Below are 15,379 nucleotides of genomic sequence, written 5' to 3'. Positions count from 1 at the left end.
ACACAAGATGACAGCTTTCCTGGTGGGCCAAGGGAAGCAGGGGGACGCTGGTACACATTTCCTTCAGCTACAGGAAGTATGAACAGAGGGTCTGCCCTTTATTCCAGTTGCCACTCTTTTCTTCTTTAATGTTCCTTTCTCCTGAAGAGCTCTGGGCTTGACACTCAGCTTCCAGCTGGCAGTGTAGATAAGCCACCATCCCACAAGCTTTGAGCCTGTTCTAGGAACAGAAGCACAGGCCTGGTTGGCTCTCTGACTCGAGCCTTCACAGCAGAGATTTCATAGCAGCCTTGGGAATTTGACTGTTACAGTTTCAGAGAAGCAAATTCTATGCATAGAGAAGTAACCGAGCCATGAGATCAGGGCATCTCTTCAATTTTGCACCAAGACTAAAGGCTGTAAACACTGTGAGAAATGGACACCAGTGAGGGACCTTTCTGTGGTTCAGATCCCTTGCGATTAATCAGCTTTAGGATTGCACATCACAGAGCAGCATTCTCAGTTAATATGTGCTCCATCTGATTTAAGCATCAATGAAATTCCCGACTACAATGTATGTGATGCTATAGATTCTTTTTATTTTTTTTTTAAGGGAAACTACTAACCATCAGTAAATCAATCTTCAAAAGAGGGTCAAGAAAAAACATACAGAAGAGAAGTAAAAAAACAAACAAGGAAGCAAATGCTGTGGCCAAACAGAAAGATGAGATAAGATGAAAATATCTTCCAAGCATCCTGAAGCACAGGCAGTCCTCACCAGTTTGTGTATCTGCTAGGGAGCAGGGCATAGTCACCACATGGCTCATAGTATTTAACAGGGTGTCTAAGAAGGACCACACCAGCAGCCGGGCGGCCCTTGCAGTGACTCTCATATCATTGTGCAGTGTGCTCACAACACAGAAGCTTGACGTGCAACTGCTTTAGATGGGAAAGCTCTAGGAGGCCAAGCAGTTTTAGAAAACTCTAAAACTCTCAAATGGTTTTAGGAACCTCAAGAATATCATACTATACCTACAGACCTAAATATAAGCTCAGACTTCTGCAGACCTAAGTACATACTTTATTTTTAAAACAACAACAATAATAACAGCACACACACACATTTCAGGTTCTGTTTCACTCATGTTATCTATTAAACAATTGTATTTTAAAAATATAATTAGTACCAAATTAAAGATGTCAAATTCTGTCTGATGGAGGATATCTTTTCTAATCTACTCGTTTTCCATTCAATCAAGTAGGAAGACTGAAAAAGCAGGAGCATGAAATAACAGGAGGGTGATAAATGAATATAACCCATTGTCCTAGAAAAGACTGGATTTTCACAGCAGAACATAGAGTATTTACTTCCAAAATCATGCTACATTATAACAAATTTTAAGAGTGACAGAGCATGACAAAAAAAAATGGAAACATTAGCGTGGAGGGTAGAGATGGCAGAATGGAAGGCAAAGAGAGAAGGAAATGTGTATTTCCACCTTGTTTACAAAAGAAGGGCATCAAGGAAGGAGGAGCAGGTTCCGTTCTCAGCATGAAGAAAATCCACATGTGGCCAACGGTAAAGACAGGAGAGGGTTACCATCATTTGCCTGCAAATTTCATGTTTTTTTCTTGTTTTTTTTTTTAATAGCTGACTAGTATTCCATTGTATAAATGTATCACAATTTCTGTATCCATTCCTCTGTTGTTTCCAGCTTCTGGCTATTATGAACAGAGCTGCTATGAACATGGTTGAGCAAAGGTCCTTGTTGTATAACTGAGCATATTTTGGATATGCCTAGGAGTGGTATTGCTGGATCTTGAGGTAGCACTATTCCTAATTTTCTGAGAAAGCACCAGACTGATTTCCAAAGTGGTTGTAAAAGTTTACATTCCCACCAGCAGTGGAGGAAGGTTCGCCTTTCTCCACATCCTCTCCAGCATGTGTTGTCACTTGAGTTTTTGATCTTGCCATTCTGATGGGTGTAAGGTAAAATCTCAGGGGTGAGGTAACCCAGAAGCAGAAAGACACACCTGGTATATACTCACTCATAAATGGATATTAGCCATATAATATAGGATAAACATACTAAAATCTCTACTCCTAAAGAAGCTAAACAACAAGGAAGACCCTAGGGAAGATGTTCAATCCTCATTCAGAAGGACAAATGCCATAGACATTGGAAGCAGGAGAAGACAGGCAACAGAGCCTACAACAGTCAGCCTCTGAAAGACTCTACTGATTAAGGTTTCAAAGCATAGGCTGAGACTCACAGTCAAACTTTGGGCAGATTACAGGTAATTTTATGAAAGAAGGGGTAGATAGAAAGACCTGGAGGGGACAGGAGCTCCAAAAGGAAACCAAGAGAGAGAAAAAAAAATGAAAAAAAAACAAAACAACAACAACAAAAAAAAACCAAAATTGAGCCCTGGGGGCACTGCAGTGACTGATACCCCAACCAAGGACAATGCATGGAGAGGTCCTAAAACCCCTGCACAGATATACCCCATAGATTCAGTATCCAAGTGGGTTCCTTAATAAGGGGAGCAGGGGCTTTCTCTGGCATGAACTCAGTGACAGGCTCTTTCAATACCTCTCCTAGGGGAGTACAGCCTTGCCAGGCCACAGAGGAAGACAATGCAATCAGTTCTGATGAGACCTGATAAGCTAGGGTCAAATAGAAGAGGAGGAAGGCCTCACCAATCAGTAGACTAGGGGAGGGACATAAGGGGAGAAGAGGAAGAAAGGGTGGGACTAGGAGGAGATGAGAGAGGGATACAAATTGAATAAATTGTAATAAATGATAATAATTAAAAGATTTAAAATGACAGGAGCGGGGAGCACAGGGTGAAGGGAGAGAGCAGACAGGAGTGTGCAGCTGTCAGCAGTGAGGTGCTGGGTAGAGTGAGAAGGGAAGATTCATGTCATGCCGGGCACTCTAAGCATAGATCAGAGATGAGGGCCAAAGAATCCTTAATGGACAGAAAAGTGACTGTGGCCATACAGAGGTCAGACCTGACCAGCAGGGCTCTAGGCAGATGGGTCCAGGGTAACAGTGTGAATGAAGCAGGCTCAGAGCAAGCAGAGACACTAAACACCAAGAGGCTGAGAAGAACAAGGGCTCAGAGTTAAAAGAAAGACTAGGAAATCCCTGCACTAAACAAAGTGAAGCCTTTGTCAGACACCGTCCAAAGCCTCAAGAAATTATCCCAGAGAATTAGAAAATCTTCTGGTGTTTGGAGCTAAAGGTGAAAGGTCAAAGAGGTATGTCATGATCCTTTCTCCATAAAGTGGTGGAAGAGGAGATAACCGAGCTTGCTAAATTAGCACCCCTGAATAAAAGAAAAGAAAGAAGAGAGGAAGGGACAGAGAGAGGGAAGAAGGGACAAAAGAAGAAGATAGGGAGGGACGGAAGAAGGGAGAGATAAAAGAAGGGATGAAGGGACGGAGTAAGGGAGGGAGAGAATGAAACTCAGCCAGTCTTCAAGGGCTTTACAACTCCACCGAGAGAGAGAGAGAGAGAGAGAGAGAGAGAGAGAGAGAGAGAGAGACGATCCTCAGCAAAACAAACAAAATGGCTCAAAATCACAGGCCCTCAAGATGGCTCAGTTAGCAGAGTACCATGTGCCTGACATCCCAGAACTGGAATAGTTAACAAGCAGATTCTTAGGACTTGCTGCACAGATAGTCTATTTGAATAGGTGATCTTCAGATTTGGTGAAAGTTTTTGTCTCAAATAATGTGTGGACAGCAATTGAGGAAGACAGTCAATGCTACCCTCTGAGACCCAGTGTCACCCTCTGTCCTCCACATTCACATATGCAAGAGTGCACACACATGCACCAGAGGAAAGAAGGGCAGCCAGAGGTGCTGATACTCAGGTGACATGTGAAGGCACATGTTACTAAGGCTACGGGAAAAGGAGGCCATGCAGAGTCAGCCTGGACAGGAAACTGTGGGGAAGGAAAGGAATGCAAGAAGAGTGGGCCAAGGAGTTGCCAGAAACAAATAATACCAGAGGCCAGGAGCAGCTGACGTCTTCAGGAGGGAATGAACAGAGGAGGCTCTGTGTGTACCTTGCTGTGGAACCCTGGGGTAACTGGATTGCAGCACGGTTTCTGCCAGCGGCATGAGTAATTACTGGCCACAGTTCAGGATCTAGAAGGAGAAGTTAGATCAGGCGACGTCTGGCTGCCTGAACTCGTGGATTAACCACGCGACCCACGTGCAAGGCTTTGTGATCTTTATCCAGGAGCATGTGACACCTGGGGTGGGCATGAGCCTCCAGAGAGATGCTGTGCAGTGTGTATGGGAGGTGATAACAAACCCACAGGATTGGGGAGTGAGGACCCCAGGAAGAGAATGGCCAACAAGAAGCTTAGGACACCGAGGATGCTCGGGACAAATGTGATGCCAGAGAGAGAAAGTGGAGGAACTATTAGTCTTCAAAGGAAAACTAGCACTGCGTGAACCTGTGGAAGCAAACTGCGTGGGTACATCAGCTAATGTGACCCAGGCCCACCTCTGAGGAAGGGGTTCAGCTATGACCTACAGAACACGCCTGGAACTGAAAAGGAAGTAGTGGCCCCATGGAAGCATTTACAGTTCAAGGAAGTTGGAAAGAGCATCACAGGTTGAGAACATGGCTGAGTGAGGAGAGGAGGAAGCACAAAGATGTTACACAGAGGCACAGGGCAACAGACCCGCCTGCTTCTCTCCTAAAGCAAGAATAGAAACAGTGGAAGCAACACAGCATAAACTGCAAAGGACTCCTTCTTGATATTCAACAGAAAGGATAGGGAGGGTCGACAGAGAATGCCAGAAAGCTGGAGGGCAGCAAGGCCACACACACTTCTGCAGGAGGGAGATGATGGCCCGGTGAAGGGTACCAAGGAGAAGCGGCTGTGTAATATGGCCAGAGAGAGGAGTGAACCATGAGCTACTGAGGAAGTTGTATCATCTGTTCTACCATTAGCAGGGTTCCAAAGGTCATTTACTCATATCACGAGCAGCCTCTCAGGCCAGGGGCAGGTGTAGCCCAGGCACAGCATGGCAGAGGGTGGCAGCTGCAGCAGGCAGGACAATGCCCCAAAGTTATGCTCAGGTACTGATCTAAGAAGCTGAATATGTCAGCACTCATGGCTGACAGGATTGGGTGGATGTGAGCTCCTGAGGCATCCCGAGATGGGAAGGTTGTCCTGCCTTATTGAGGTGAGCCAGTGTCATCGCAGACTCCTTATCAGAGGGAGGCAAGAGCACTGGAGAGGGAGATAGGGCACTGAAAGCAGAGATTAGAGTGCTCTGGCTTACAAGCCAATGGGTGTGGGTGGTCAGCGAGCACCCTGGGTAGGAAGAGACCCTCCCCAGTGTTGCAGATGGAAGGAAGACCTGTCAGACCCCTTTCAGACTGCTGACCTTCTGAACTGCCAGATAACAAACCTGAGCTGTTGCAGATCGCTGAGCTGAGCATGTGGCAATTTGTCACAGCATCATTGTGGGCCTAATACTGCATATTTGCTTTATGGAATCAAGATAAACCTGTATTATTATCAAAATATGTAAGGAAGTCCAAAAGACTTTTAACTTTTCTGATAATGAGTTTTACTCTTTTTTTTTTTTGAACACCAAATGTTTCTTGAAACAAAGAAGTGTACCTTCCTTGGTGGTGTCGAATTCCTGTTTGCCTGTTTTCCTAGCTGGTAAGACAGGGACACTGCATAAGTTAAAAGGCTGAAGAGCTAGCCTTTGAGCTGGTGACAGGAATGTGGGGTGCAGTGAGATTTGCCATTCAGGGCCAGATATGCTCCTCAAAACAGGTGGCATATGGTTTAGTGTTGCAGGGGGAAGGAAGATAGCGGGTGTCTGCATCTCACCTCTCCTTTACTTCTACAGAATAGGGAGGATGCTATCTCTGACCCATTTCTCCACCTGAGTGAGTTGGGCAGGGAAGCTCTCAGCAACTGTCTATGAAGAAGCCAGAGAGAGGAAGGTGTCTGGTGAGGCTTCCTAAAAGAAAGAGGCTTCAGGGGCAGGGCACAAGGCTTTCCGGGTGATGTGGAAACAAACTCGGATGAAGACTAGACAGCCAAGCAAAAGCAGCTTGGGGGCAGATCTGCCAAACGCAGAAGATGCTGTGTCCAACTGTACGTTCAGTTACAGACAGATAATGAGGACTGGGGCCGTGAGCAAATATGGGGAGTGGAGGCCGTGAGCAAAGAGGCAAAAGAATACCTGAGGAAGGTGTATGTGTTGGCAAGGGTGGTGGTGGGACGGATAGGAAAAACTATTTTCAATGCCAACCTTAACAAAGGAAGAAACAGTATTTCAATTTTCAAATGAAATCAAGATAGAGACATCGTATCTCACCCGTAACGTCTTTAAGCCTGGTCTCAACAGCAGATGTTTCTATCCTTGTTTATGGGTTACCCCAGATGGTGAAATAAATTAAAAATTAAGAGACAATCCATTTGATCTGATACCAAAAGAAATTTAAATTAGACAAGGAGATTTGGAAACAAAATGTGTGTATAAGTAAAATAGGCGTGTTTTCCCTAAAGTAACGTATATACATTTTTGTGGTTGAGCGTGAATTTAATTTTCAGGGTTGAAGTGTGTGTGTGTGTGTGTGTGTGTAGCTTTGGTATATCTTCTAAAACTTGAATATTAGTTTGGAAGTCACATTAGCACAGTGAACCCCTACTTTAATGTCTTTAGAGCAGTCATCCAGGCAAGAAATGCAAACTACTTTGTTCTAATTTTAACACTCAGAGGCCGAAGGACCTCATTACAGTGGCTGGCACCAACAACATTATTATAATATTTGCACACTGAAAGGAACATTAACAGTCGAGTGTCAATATAAAATTGAGTTCAGCTCCCTCTTGGAAGGCTGACATGAACCTTCTGTCTTTTCGATGGCATTGAAACTTTCAATTACAAGTGTGTTTATTCATCTTTAAAATGCAAGTGTCAAGCTGAAGTAACATGAGGTCTGGAGTCCAGGCATCTCCAGTCATTAAGAGATCAAGGTGAAAACAGTAGCTTCATTCTTTCCCAAGGCCAGATAAACCCCTATTTTTATTTTATTTTTTATCTCATCTGATTTTTTTTTCACTCATCCAAATTTGGATCATTTCCAAAAGTGATCCAAAATATCATTTCCCTGTTTCTTCTCCTCCCTCCAACTCCTTATGTGTTCTCTGTGTGTGTGTGTCTCTCTCTCTCCCTCCCTCTCTCATAATCATGGCCTCATTTTCTTTAATTATTATGGTTTTACGTACACACAGATAAGCTCATAGATATGTAAACACCTAACAACATACTTTAGAGGCTAACTTCTTTCCCAAGTAAGCAACAAGATTCTGAGCAATGTATTAACCCTTTGGTGCCCTATGCTCTCTACACAGTATTTGACACACTCTGAGCCTTAAAACATGAGTGACTTCCTGCCAGACTAGAGGTAAAGATAGAGGCAGCCAGCATGTCCAACGGATTTGTTTGCTGTACACTAATGCTTTGCTGTCATCTTCGGAGTTGACAGATGTTAAAGTTCAATCACATTTCACAGTCATCTCATTAGCCAGACGACCATGAAAGAGTACCCTGTGCTGACCACGCAGTTTCACTCAGCTGCACCGATCTCCTCCCTCCATGGGGAAGCCTGACTGCCCTTCCCTCACTCCGCGCTTTCTGCTACCACTTCTTCCTCTCCCTAAAATCGGAGGGACAAAGATTCATGCCTGACAGCCCAAATACTTGGTTCCCAACACTGCTGCTCTGATTCGCTTCAGCAGAAAAGTGTTCCATTTTCCCCTGGGTGTCGTTTTCATTAACACCAAGCCATGAGGGGAAATTTGGAGGGAAAAAACTTCACTCTGCAACTATCTCTGCAATGTCTGATGGACCTTTTAAAATCTTCCAGAATAAACTCTAGTGATAGCAATACATTCTCTGTCTAAAGAAACACAGAAGAGGGACAGAGACTCTGACACTTTATTTCCTCCAGCCTAAATTCATCTTGCTTTGCAAACACTTAAACTGTACACTGATGCCCAGATACCTAACGTCTTAAACCCGGCTCAAGGACCCTGATCCAAGGACGCAGTACAACTCTGTTTCCTAAGGCACCATGCTCTCTGCAGGCAATTTTGCCACATGTAATAAGCATGTAATAATGTTTCAGTCATTATTCCTTCAGCAGCAGCTTCTAGTTACCTTATGGCTCTGGAAAGTAACACTATCAAATCTAGGCACAGAGTCTCCAGCTTTACCTGTGCCCTGTGGTGAACATCACATCCCGGGTGCGCCCAGACTTCATCTGCCCTCAGGCATCTATCCTCTGCTGGGCTACTCTGTCTATGGACATACAATGATCCTACACCCTGGGTATGAGGTGGGCACAGGCAGAGGGGGAAAGGCCATTTTGGTCCAGGCCACCTTCTTTAAAGACCCTTCTCTTCTCAGAAGTAACAAAGGTGTCTCAGAAGTCACTCAACATTATGAAATCATACACGCCTGCTCATCGCAGAGACTAAGAGACACACAAGAAACAGACACGCACCTGCCTGGCACTTATGATGATGCTAGGGACTCTCATAATTGTGATGGGATAAATACCCCAAGTCTCGTCATGAAACAGCAAAAGGAAGGGTGTGTGTGGTAGGGTCCTGAGTGGTAAGCAAGACCTGCACTTCCCTTATGCCCCGCAAGGCAGCAGACCTCAGAGCCGGATGCAGAATGCCCTGGGAGGCTTCCTCATCATGTTTCCCTGCCTTGCTCCCTGAGAGTCTGCTTTGGCAGGTCTTGAGAATACTAGCACTTCTGTGCTTTCCATCTGATATGTAGACTTGGCTATAATCCCAACTCTAGATGCTCTCAGTTTCCATGGCACGGCCTTCACACTAGTTCATTATGGAAGCCACTAACCTACATGGCAAAAATTAAATAAAAAGGTTATGCTTGTTCACTGTGAGGTACCAGGACTTGGACTCTCTCTCTTTTCCTTCCTCTTTAATGTCCTTTCTCCCTATCCATTGCTACATCCGCAATTATAATTACTGGTCCTTTCACCAGCAACAGATGCCAGAAGCATCACAACATATGCTGTGAGAAGTATAGCAAGTACAAGGTTCACCTCTCACAGAAGGTTAAAATGCACCATAATGATGTAAATTTTGAGTACACAAGAGTCCTTGAACACAATCATGAGGCTCTGATGCCCAAGCTTTCAATCAAGCAAGTCTGTCCTAGTTGGAATGATGTGATCTGGGGGTCCCACTGTCTTTTTATCTTAATCCACTACTGTAACTCATCACATGAAAATAGATTTATGTAACATAACCCTTGAACGGACACAAATGATATACAGCTAAGAAAATGAAGATTTGAAGACTGACACAGAAGGTGACACTTAATGTGCAAACTGTATTCTATGTACTTTGTGTTCAACTTACCTAGCCCTCCAAAATCCAAGGAAAGAGGTAGGTCTCTTTAATATCTTACAGGTGAGGAAACTGAGGCACAGAAAGGTTGAATGACTTGCCTAGGAGTCACAGAGATGGTAGGTAACAGTGCTAGGCTGCAAACCCAGCTCTAGTATACAAGGCTGAAACACTAAGGTTCTGAGTAGCTGTGATGAGTCATTTCCTACCCCTGCCCACAAATTCACTAATTTAAGCTATAGAGGCAAAGGATTTAATTTCAATTGAATTTTCCAATTAAATCCCCTTGAAAAGACTTAAGTCTGACCTTGGAAAACAGCTCAACTGGTGCGGCCACAGCATTCCATTCTTTTAAGTATTGGTCCCAGGACCAGGTTTCCTGTGTAGTCACACAAGGTTCTAGAAGAGAAAATATGACACTTTTCTTGAAGCAACTCTTTATGGAATAAAAATAGAATAAAATGTAACTGAAGAGAAACTCAAAAAGCAGGCTGCTTAAGATGGGGATCATAAGAGCTGCAACTACTTAGGACATCACCCCTCATTTCCTGTAAATAGGAACCTTCCCCCATCAATGACTCCTCATTGAGCTTCCCCTCTCAGGAGTTAAGCTCATGGACACACTTCACATAGGTTACAGTTGGCATCCATAAAGACGCTAGCAGAAGATTTTTAATCCCCTCCTCTCATCTTCATGCTGCTTTTAGTGGGTGTCAGTTGGTGTCAGCATCTGAAGGCAATGTGATGATACTTGTCAACTGCCTTGCTTTGGATGTGGCAATTCTTGTAGAAATTTGTCTTAATGGGCTCACAGTAGACCACCAAAGTGAATAAACACAGGACTTATGCTAGTTCTCCACAAGGTTACAAGACACGAGAAATAAGCTAACTTTTCATCATGGAGCTAATTAGATGTTTTATATGGATTCCTCACTTAATAATAATTCACAACTGTCTCAGAGCATGCAAAGGTCATGTAAACAATAGAGTGCCGAGGAGGGAAATGCAGTTTTGAAAACAAAACTTTCTTTTGACGAACATGGGGTAGATTAAACGATATAGAAAGGATAGTTCTCATAAAGTCAGCATTAGGAACTAAATAATTTATTTTCCAATGACCCTCCTGCTCTGAATTTTTGCTTTCAAAATTTTATAGATGAATATTTGAGAGTCAAAATTCAAACTTAACATTTTTTTAAAATTTTATTTTTTTATTAATTACAGTTTATTCACTTTGTATCCCAACTGTAGCCCCATCCCCCATTCCCGCCCAATCCCTCCCTCCCTCCCTCTCTCTTCTTCTCCTATGGTCCTCCTCCAGTCCAATGATAAGGGAGGGCCTCCTCCCCTTCCATCTGACCCTAGCCTATCAGTTCTCATCAGGACTGGCTTCATTGTCTTTCTCTGTGGACTGGTAAGGCTGCTCCCCAACTCAGGTGGAGGTGATCAAAGAGCCAGGCACTGAGTTCATGTCAGAGACAGTCTCTGTTCCCATTAGTAGGGAACCCACTTGGCTACTGAGCTGCTATGAGCTAATCTGTGCAGGGGATCTAGGTTATCTCCATGCATGGTCCTTATTTGGATTATCAGTCTCACAAAAGACCCCTGTACCTGGATTTTTTGGTTCTGTTGCTCACTTTGTGCAGCAACTCTTCCCTCCAGGTCTTTCTATCTCCCCCTTCTTTCATAAGATTTCCTGCACTCTGCCCAAAGTTTGGTTATGAATCTCAGCATATATTTTGATACCCTGCTGAGTAGAGGCTTTCAGAGGCTTTCAGTCATAGACTCCTGTCCTACTCCATTGCTGGTGGGAATGCAAACTTGTACAACCACTTTGGAAATCAATCTGGCACTTTCTCTGGCAAATAGGAATAGTGCTACCTCAAGACCCAGCTATACCACTCCTAGGCATATATCCAAAAGATGCTGAAGTATACAACAAGGACATTAGCTCAACCATGTTCATAGCAGCTTTATATGTAATAGCCAGAATCTGGAAACAACCCAGATGTCCCTCGGTTGAAGAATGGATACAGAAATTATGGTACATTTATACAATGGGATACTACTCAGCAATTAAAAACAAAGAAATCATGAAATTTGCAGGCAAATGGTGGGATCTAGAAAAGATCATCCTGAGTGAGGTATCCCAGAAGCAGAAAGACACACATGGTATATACTCACTTATAAGTGAATATTAGACATATAATATAGGATAATCATACTAAAATCTGTACACCTAAGGAAGCTAAGCAAGAAGGACCCTGGGTAAGATGCTCAATCTTCACTCAGAAAGGCAAACAGGATGGACATTGGAACAGGGACAAACTTACCATTTTAAAATAATAAAAATTCAGCAAAAACCAACAATGGCTTTAAAATTACAGTTTGTGCCTCTAGAATAATCAATGAAGAAAGTAGCTGTGTGTTAATAAATGTCACTAGTAAAGTGTGCATGGACAGAAGTGCAAGGGGACAAAACAGAATTAACATGGGGGAAGGTTATATCAAACACACACATAACACACATATGTAACAGAAACACACATATATATGGTGATTAAATATATCAAATCCTCTATTTATTTAATTGAATGCTTTGATAGCTAATTGTGTCATTAAGAGTTCATAGAATCCTTTGTGCCCATATTTTTGCTATTTGAGATATAAAGTAATGTGGGCATGAGCAGCCAAGTGTGGTATGGTCCCATTTATCTGTGGAGTTTAAAATAGAATCAAACTCAGAATCGGAGAGCATAAAGATGGCTACAAGAGATGGCAAACAGTAGATGAAAAGGAGACACGCTTGTCAACAGCTTCAGTAACCTAGAAGGAATGAGTTTTAAGGACTTATCAAATAACATGGTGACTACAGCTGATATTGCAGACTTCAAAGCTGCTAACACACATACACACACACAAGAGATAGAGAGAAAAGGAGAAAGAGAGAGAATTCCTGTGTTCTCACCTTTAAAAACTGGTAATTAGGTCAGATGACAGATATGTTAATTATCTTTAATTAATCTTTCTACAATACAAACACATATCACAATGCCCCATTAAGGCCCAGAAGAACGCTCAGCTGTAAAGTGTTTTTCCTGCAAGCCTGCAGACCTGAGTTTGATTGCTGTCACCCCCTTGAAAGTGCTTGCTGTCCAGTGCCTGGGAGGCAAAGATAGTCGGATTCCTGGGGCTTCCTGGGTACTACCCAAATTGGTGGTCTCCAGGTTCAGTAAGAGTGCATGTCTCAAAAGAAAAAAGAGGGTAGAGAACAGCTGAGAAGACACCTAACCTTGACCCCTGCCTTCCACGGATGCAGCCTCATTCACATGCACTCACATGAACACACACACACATATATATAATATGTACACGTATATTATAATGTATTTACATATTCTAAATATAATATACATATGTTTATATTGTAATATGTAAATATATAACGTTATATATAAATATATAATATACATTTGTATCCTAATAAAGTGTTTGACAGTTAAAAATAAAATAGAAACATAAACATATAAGATACATACGTGTGTACGTACTGCTTATCTAATCACATATTTATAAGGCATTTTCTGTGGGCTAAGTACTACACACATGCGTGCCAGCAAGTACAAACATACATAGGAAAGAAATCTGAAAGAGACAGCAAAATATTAACAGCACTTTTACATGGACAGTGGGATTAATGGAAATATTCATCCCCTACAGAATTTTCAACAGTCAAAACACTCTACAAAATTATTACTTTAACACACACACACACACACACACACACACACACACACTTGAAGACACATGTGTAATCGGGCTGAGCATGAAACAAATGTTCCAGGGGAAGGTGCAGATGGTTAAAGGCTGGAAGAGCATCCACACTGGCAATGAGAGGCAGTAACAGCTCAACTCTCCCAGGACGATAAGACAACCAGATGCAACCACCGGCAACAACCTCCTGCTCTGCAGGCATGATTCACACAGACATTGAATATTTAAATTTAAACTTAAATTCTTTGTGAGTCTCCTACTGTACAAAGAGGGGCAATGGCTAAAGGGAAGCCTATGCCTGGTCTGGTAGACGAAAAGACATAAAATGCATTACTTTACTTTAATACATGTGTACATCATTGACAACAAAGGGAAATCATTTAAATTAGGGCAATATTGCTCATGTCTAAAGTATATATGTACAGAATGTACGCTAACATCCATGTATCAGTCATACCATTAGCTACTTGCTGCTAAGAAACACTGCTAGAGTATGAGGAAGCGGTTTCATCATCAAACAAAACTAATGGAACTGTGAGTGTTGGCCTCTCTAGTTCTCCTGGCATACCAAGCCATCCTAACATGAACAATGTAGGCGCCTGTAGCGTCTTGCCCCATCGCGCCGCTGAAAGCTCTGTGGCTGCTTCGGTATCTCACAACATGAGATGTTTTCATTTGCTTTGCAGAGAAAGCAACATGACAAACCCTGATGATGTTCTAGTAAGATTATTCAACTCCCCTGTTTCCACACAAGCCTTTTACTGCATTACAATTATGTGCTGTCCAAAAAAAAAAAAAAAAAACCTACAGCAGCACTGACAGAAAGCAAATATAGATATCTCATTTTCTACAACAGCTGGGTTCTTAAAAAGACTCTGTGTAATTTCTCAATTTAATCATATTTCCGATTGTCATACATTATCATTTTTCCCAAAGTAAATCATATCTAAGGCTTCCTATTATGATTACATAAGTATGCAGAGAACCTTTTAACAATCATCATAAAAGGAGTCCATAATATCAGACAATAGAAACTTCCAATGAATTAAATATTTTAGCAGAGCAAGAGCATTTACTCAGGAATATGGTGCCCACAAGGGAATGGAATGCATGCCGCTCACGAGCTCCACAGCCTATGCACAGCTCTCCCATGACCAGCTCCAGATTCCTCTTCCTTCTCTCTCTTACCATGTGGTTTCACTAGTTCCCTCAAGCCTTACTTTAGCCGACGCTGAACACTGTTTATTTTTAATTGTTCGAGGCAGGCAGGGCTTCACCATATAGCCCAGACCAGCTGTATTTGTCTACTTTGAGTTAGAATACAAGCAGAGGAAAGGACAGCAAGTCCTGGGCTTTGCTCTTCACCATCTTGCTAGCTGTTATCCTGTCTGGCTGTGAATGCTTGTCTAATGACTTAAAATAAAAAAATAAAAAAAAAAGGTAGACATAATATCACTTCGGGCCTTAACAGTGAGTTCAAGAGCTTGGCATGGTGACACATGCCTGTTTGTAAACCTCATACTTGGGAAATAGGGACAAGACAATCAGGAAGGTCCAAGGCCAACCCCAGCTGCAGAGGATGTTTCAGGCCAGCCTGGACTGCATGAAACTCTGTCACAAAAACAAACAAACAAACAAACAAACAAACAACCCCCCCCAAAAAAAACAAAAACAAACCCAAACCAAAAATCAAGCAAGCAGAAGAAGAATTCAAGGGAATCTGCTTGACTAACCATCGTGGAGAGGAGAAACCAATTATTAGATGCACAGCTTCTGCTTCAGCATGTATTACTTTCTATGCAACTCTCTGGAGCATTCTTTAGATACAGCATCTGTTTTAGAGAACATTAGATATACATATGGATTTGCAAATCCTACATCTCATTTCTTTTCATTCCACTCACTTTTTATAGAGAAATCTTCTAATTGTTGCTCTTCTATGTGACATAGAAAAATATCTTTAATTGCATACTCTCTGTCACTTAGTAAATACTAAGTATGCGACCGTTAGTGAAATATGCGTTGCAGCACAGATGTGATGCGTGTACACGTACATATAAACATATATGTAATGTGTACATTTCCATTCATACTGTGTGTGAAAGAGAGAGGGCGGCAGAGTCAGGGACAGAGAGAGGTACACACAGAGAAAGGAGACGGGGGAGGGAGAGGAAAGAAGAGAGAA

General features: G+C 42.5%; 1 protein-coding gene across 1 annotated transcript in view; it reads right to left on the bottom strand.

Moving 5' to 3' along the window:
• Nucleotides 1-15,379, bottom strand: part of L3mbtl4 (L3MBTL histone methyl-lysine binding protein 4) — a 344,610-nt gene that overhangs the window by 291,827 nt on the left and 37,404 nt on the right. Inside the window, exon 3 of the mRNA XM_055610122.1 lies at nucleotides 9,728-9,819. Coding sequence (XP_055466097.1) covers nucleotides 9,728-9,819 — 92 coding nt within the window. The remainder of the gene's footprint in view (nucleotides 1-9,727; nucleotides 9,820-15,379) is intronic.

The sequence above is a fragment of the Psammomys obesus genome, unplaced genomic scaffold (assembly GCF_907164565.1).
Source record: "Psammomys obesus unplaced genomic scaffold, mPsaObe1.curated_primary_1811, whole genome shotgun sequence".
NCBI classification, from domain to species: domain Eukaryota; kingdom Metazoa; phylum Chordata; class Mammalia; order Rodentia; family Muridae; genus Psammomys; species Psammomys obesus.
Note: the sequence above shows the minus strand (reverse complement) of the source record. Positions and strands in the feature narration are given on the sequence as shown.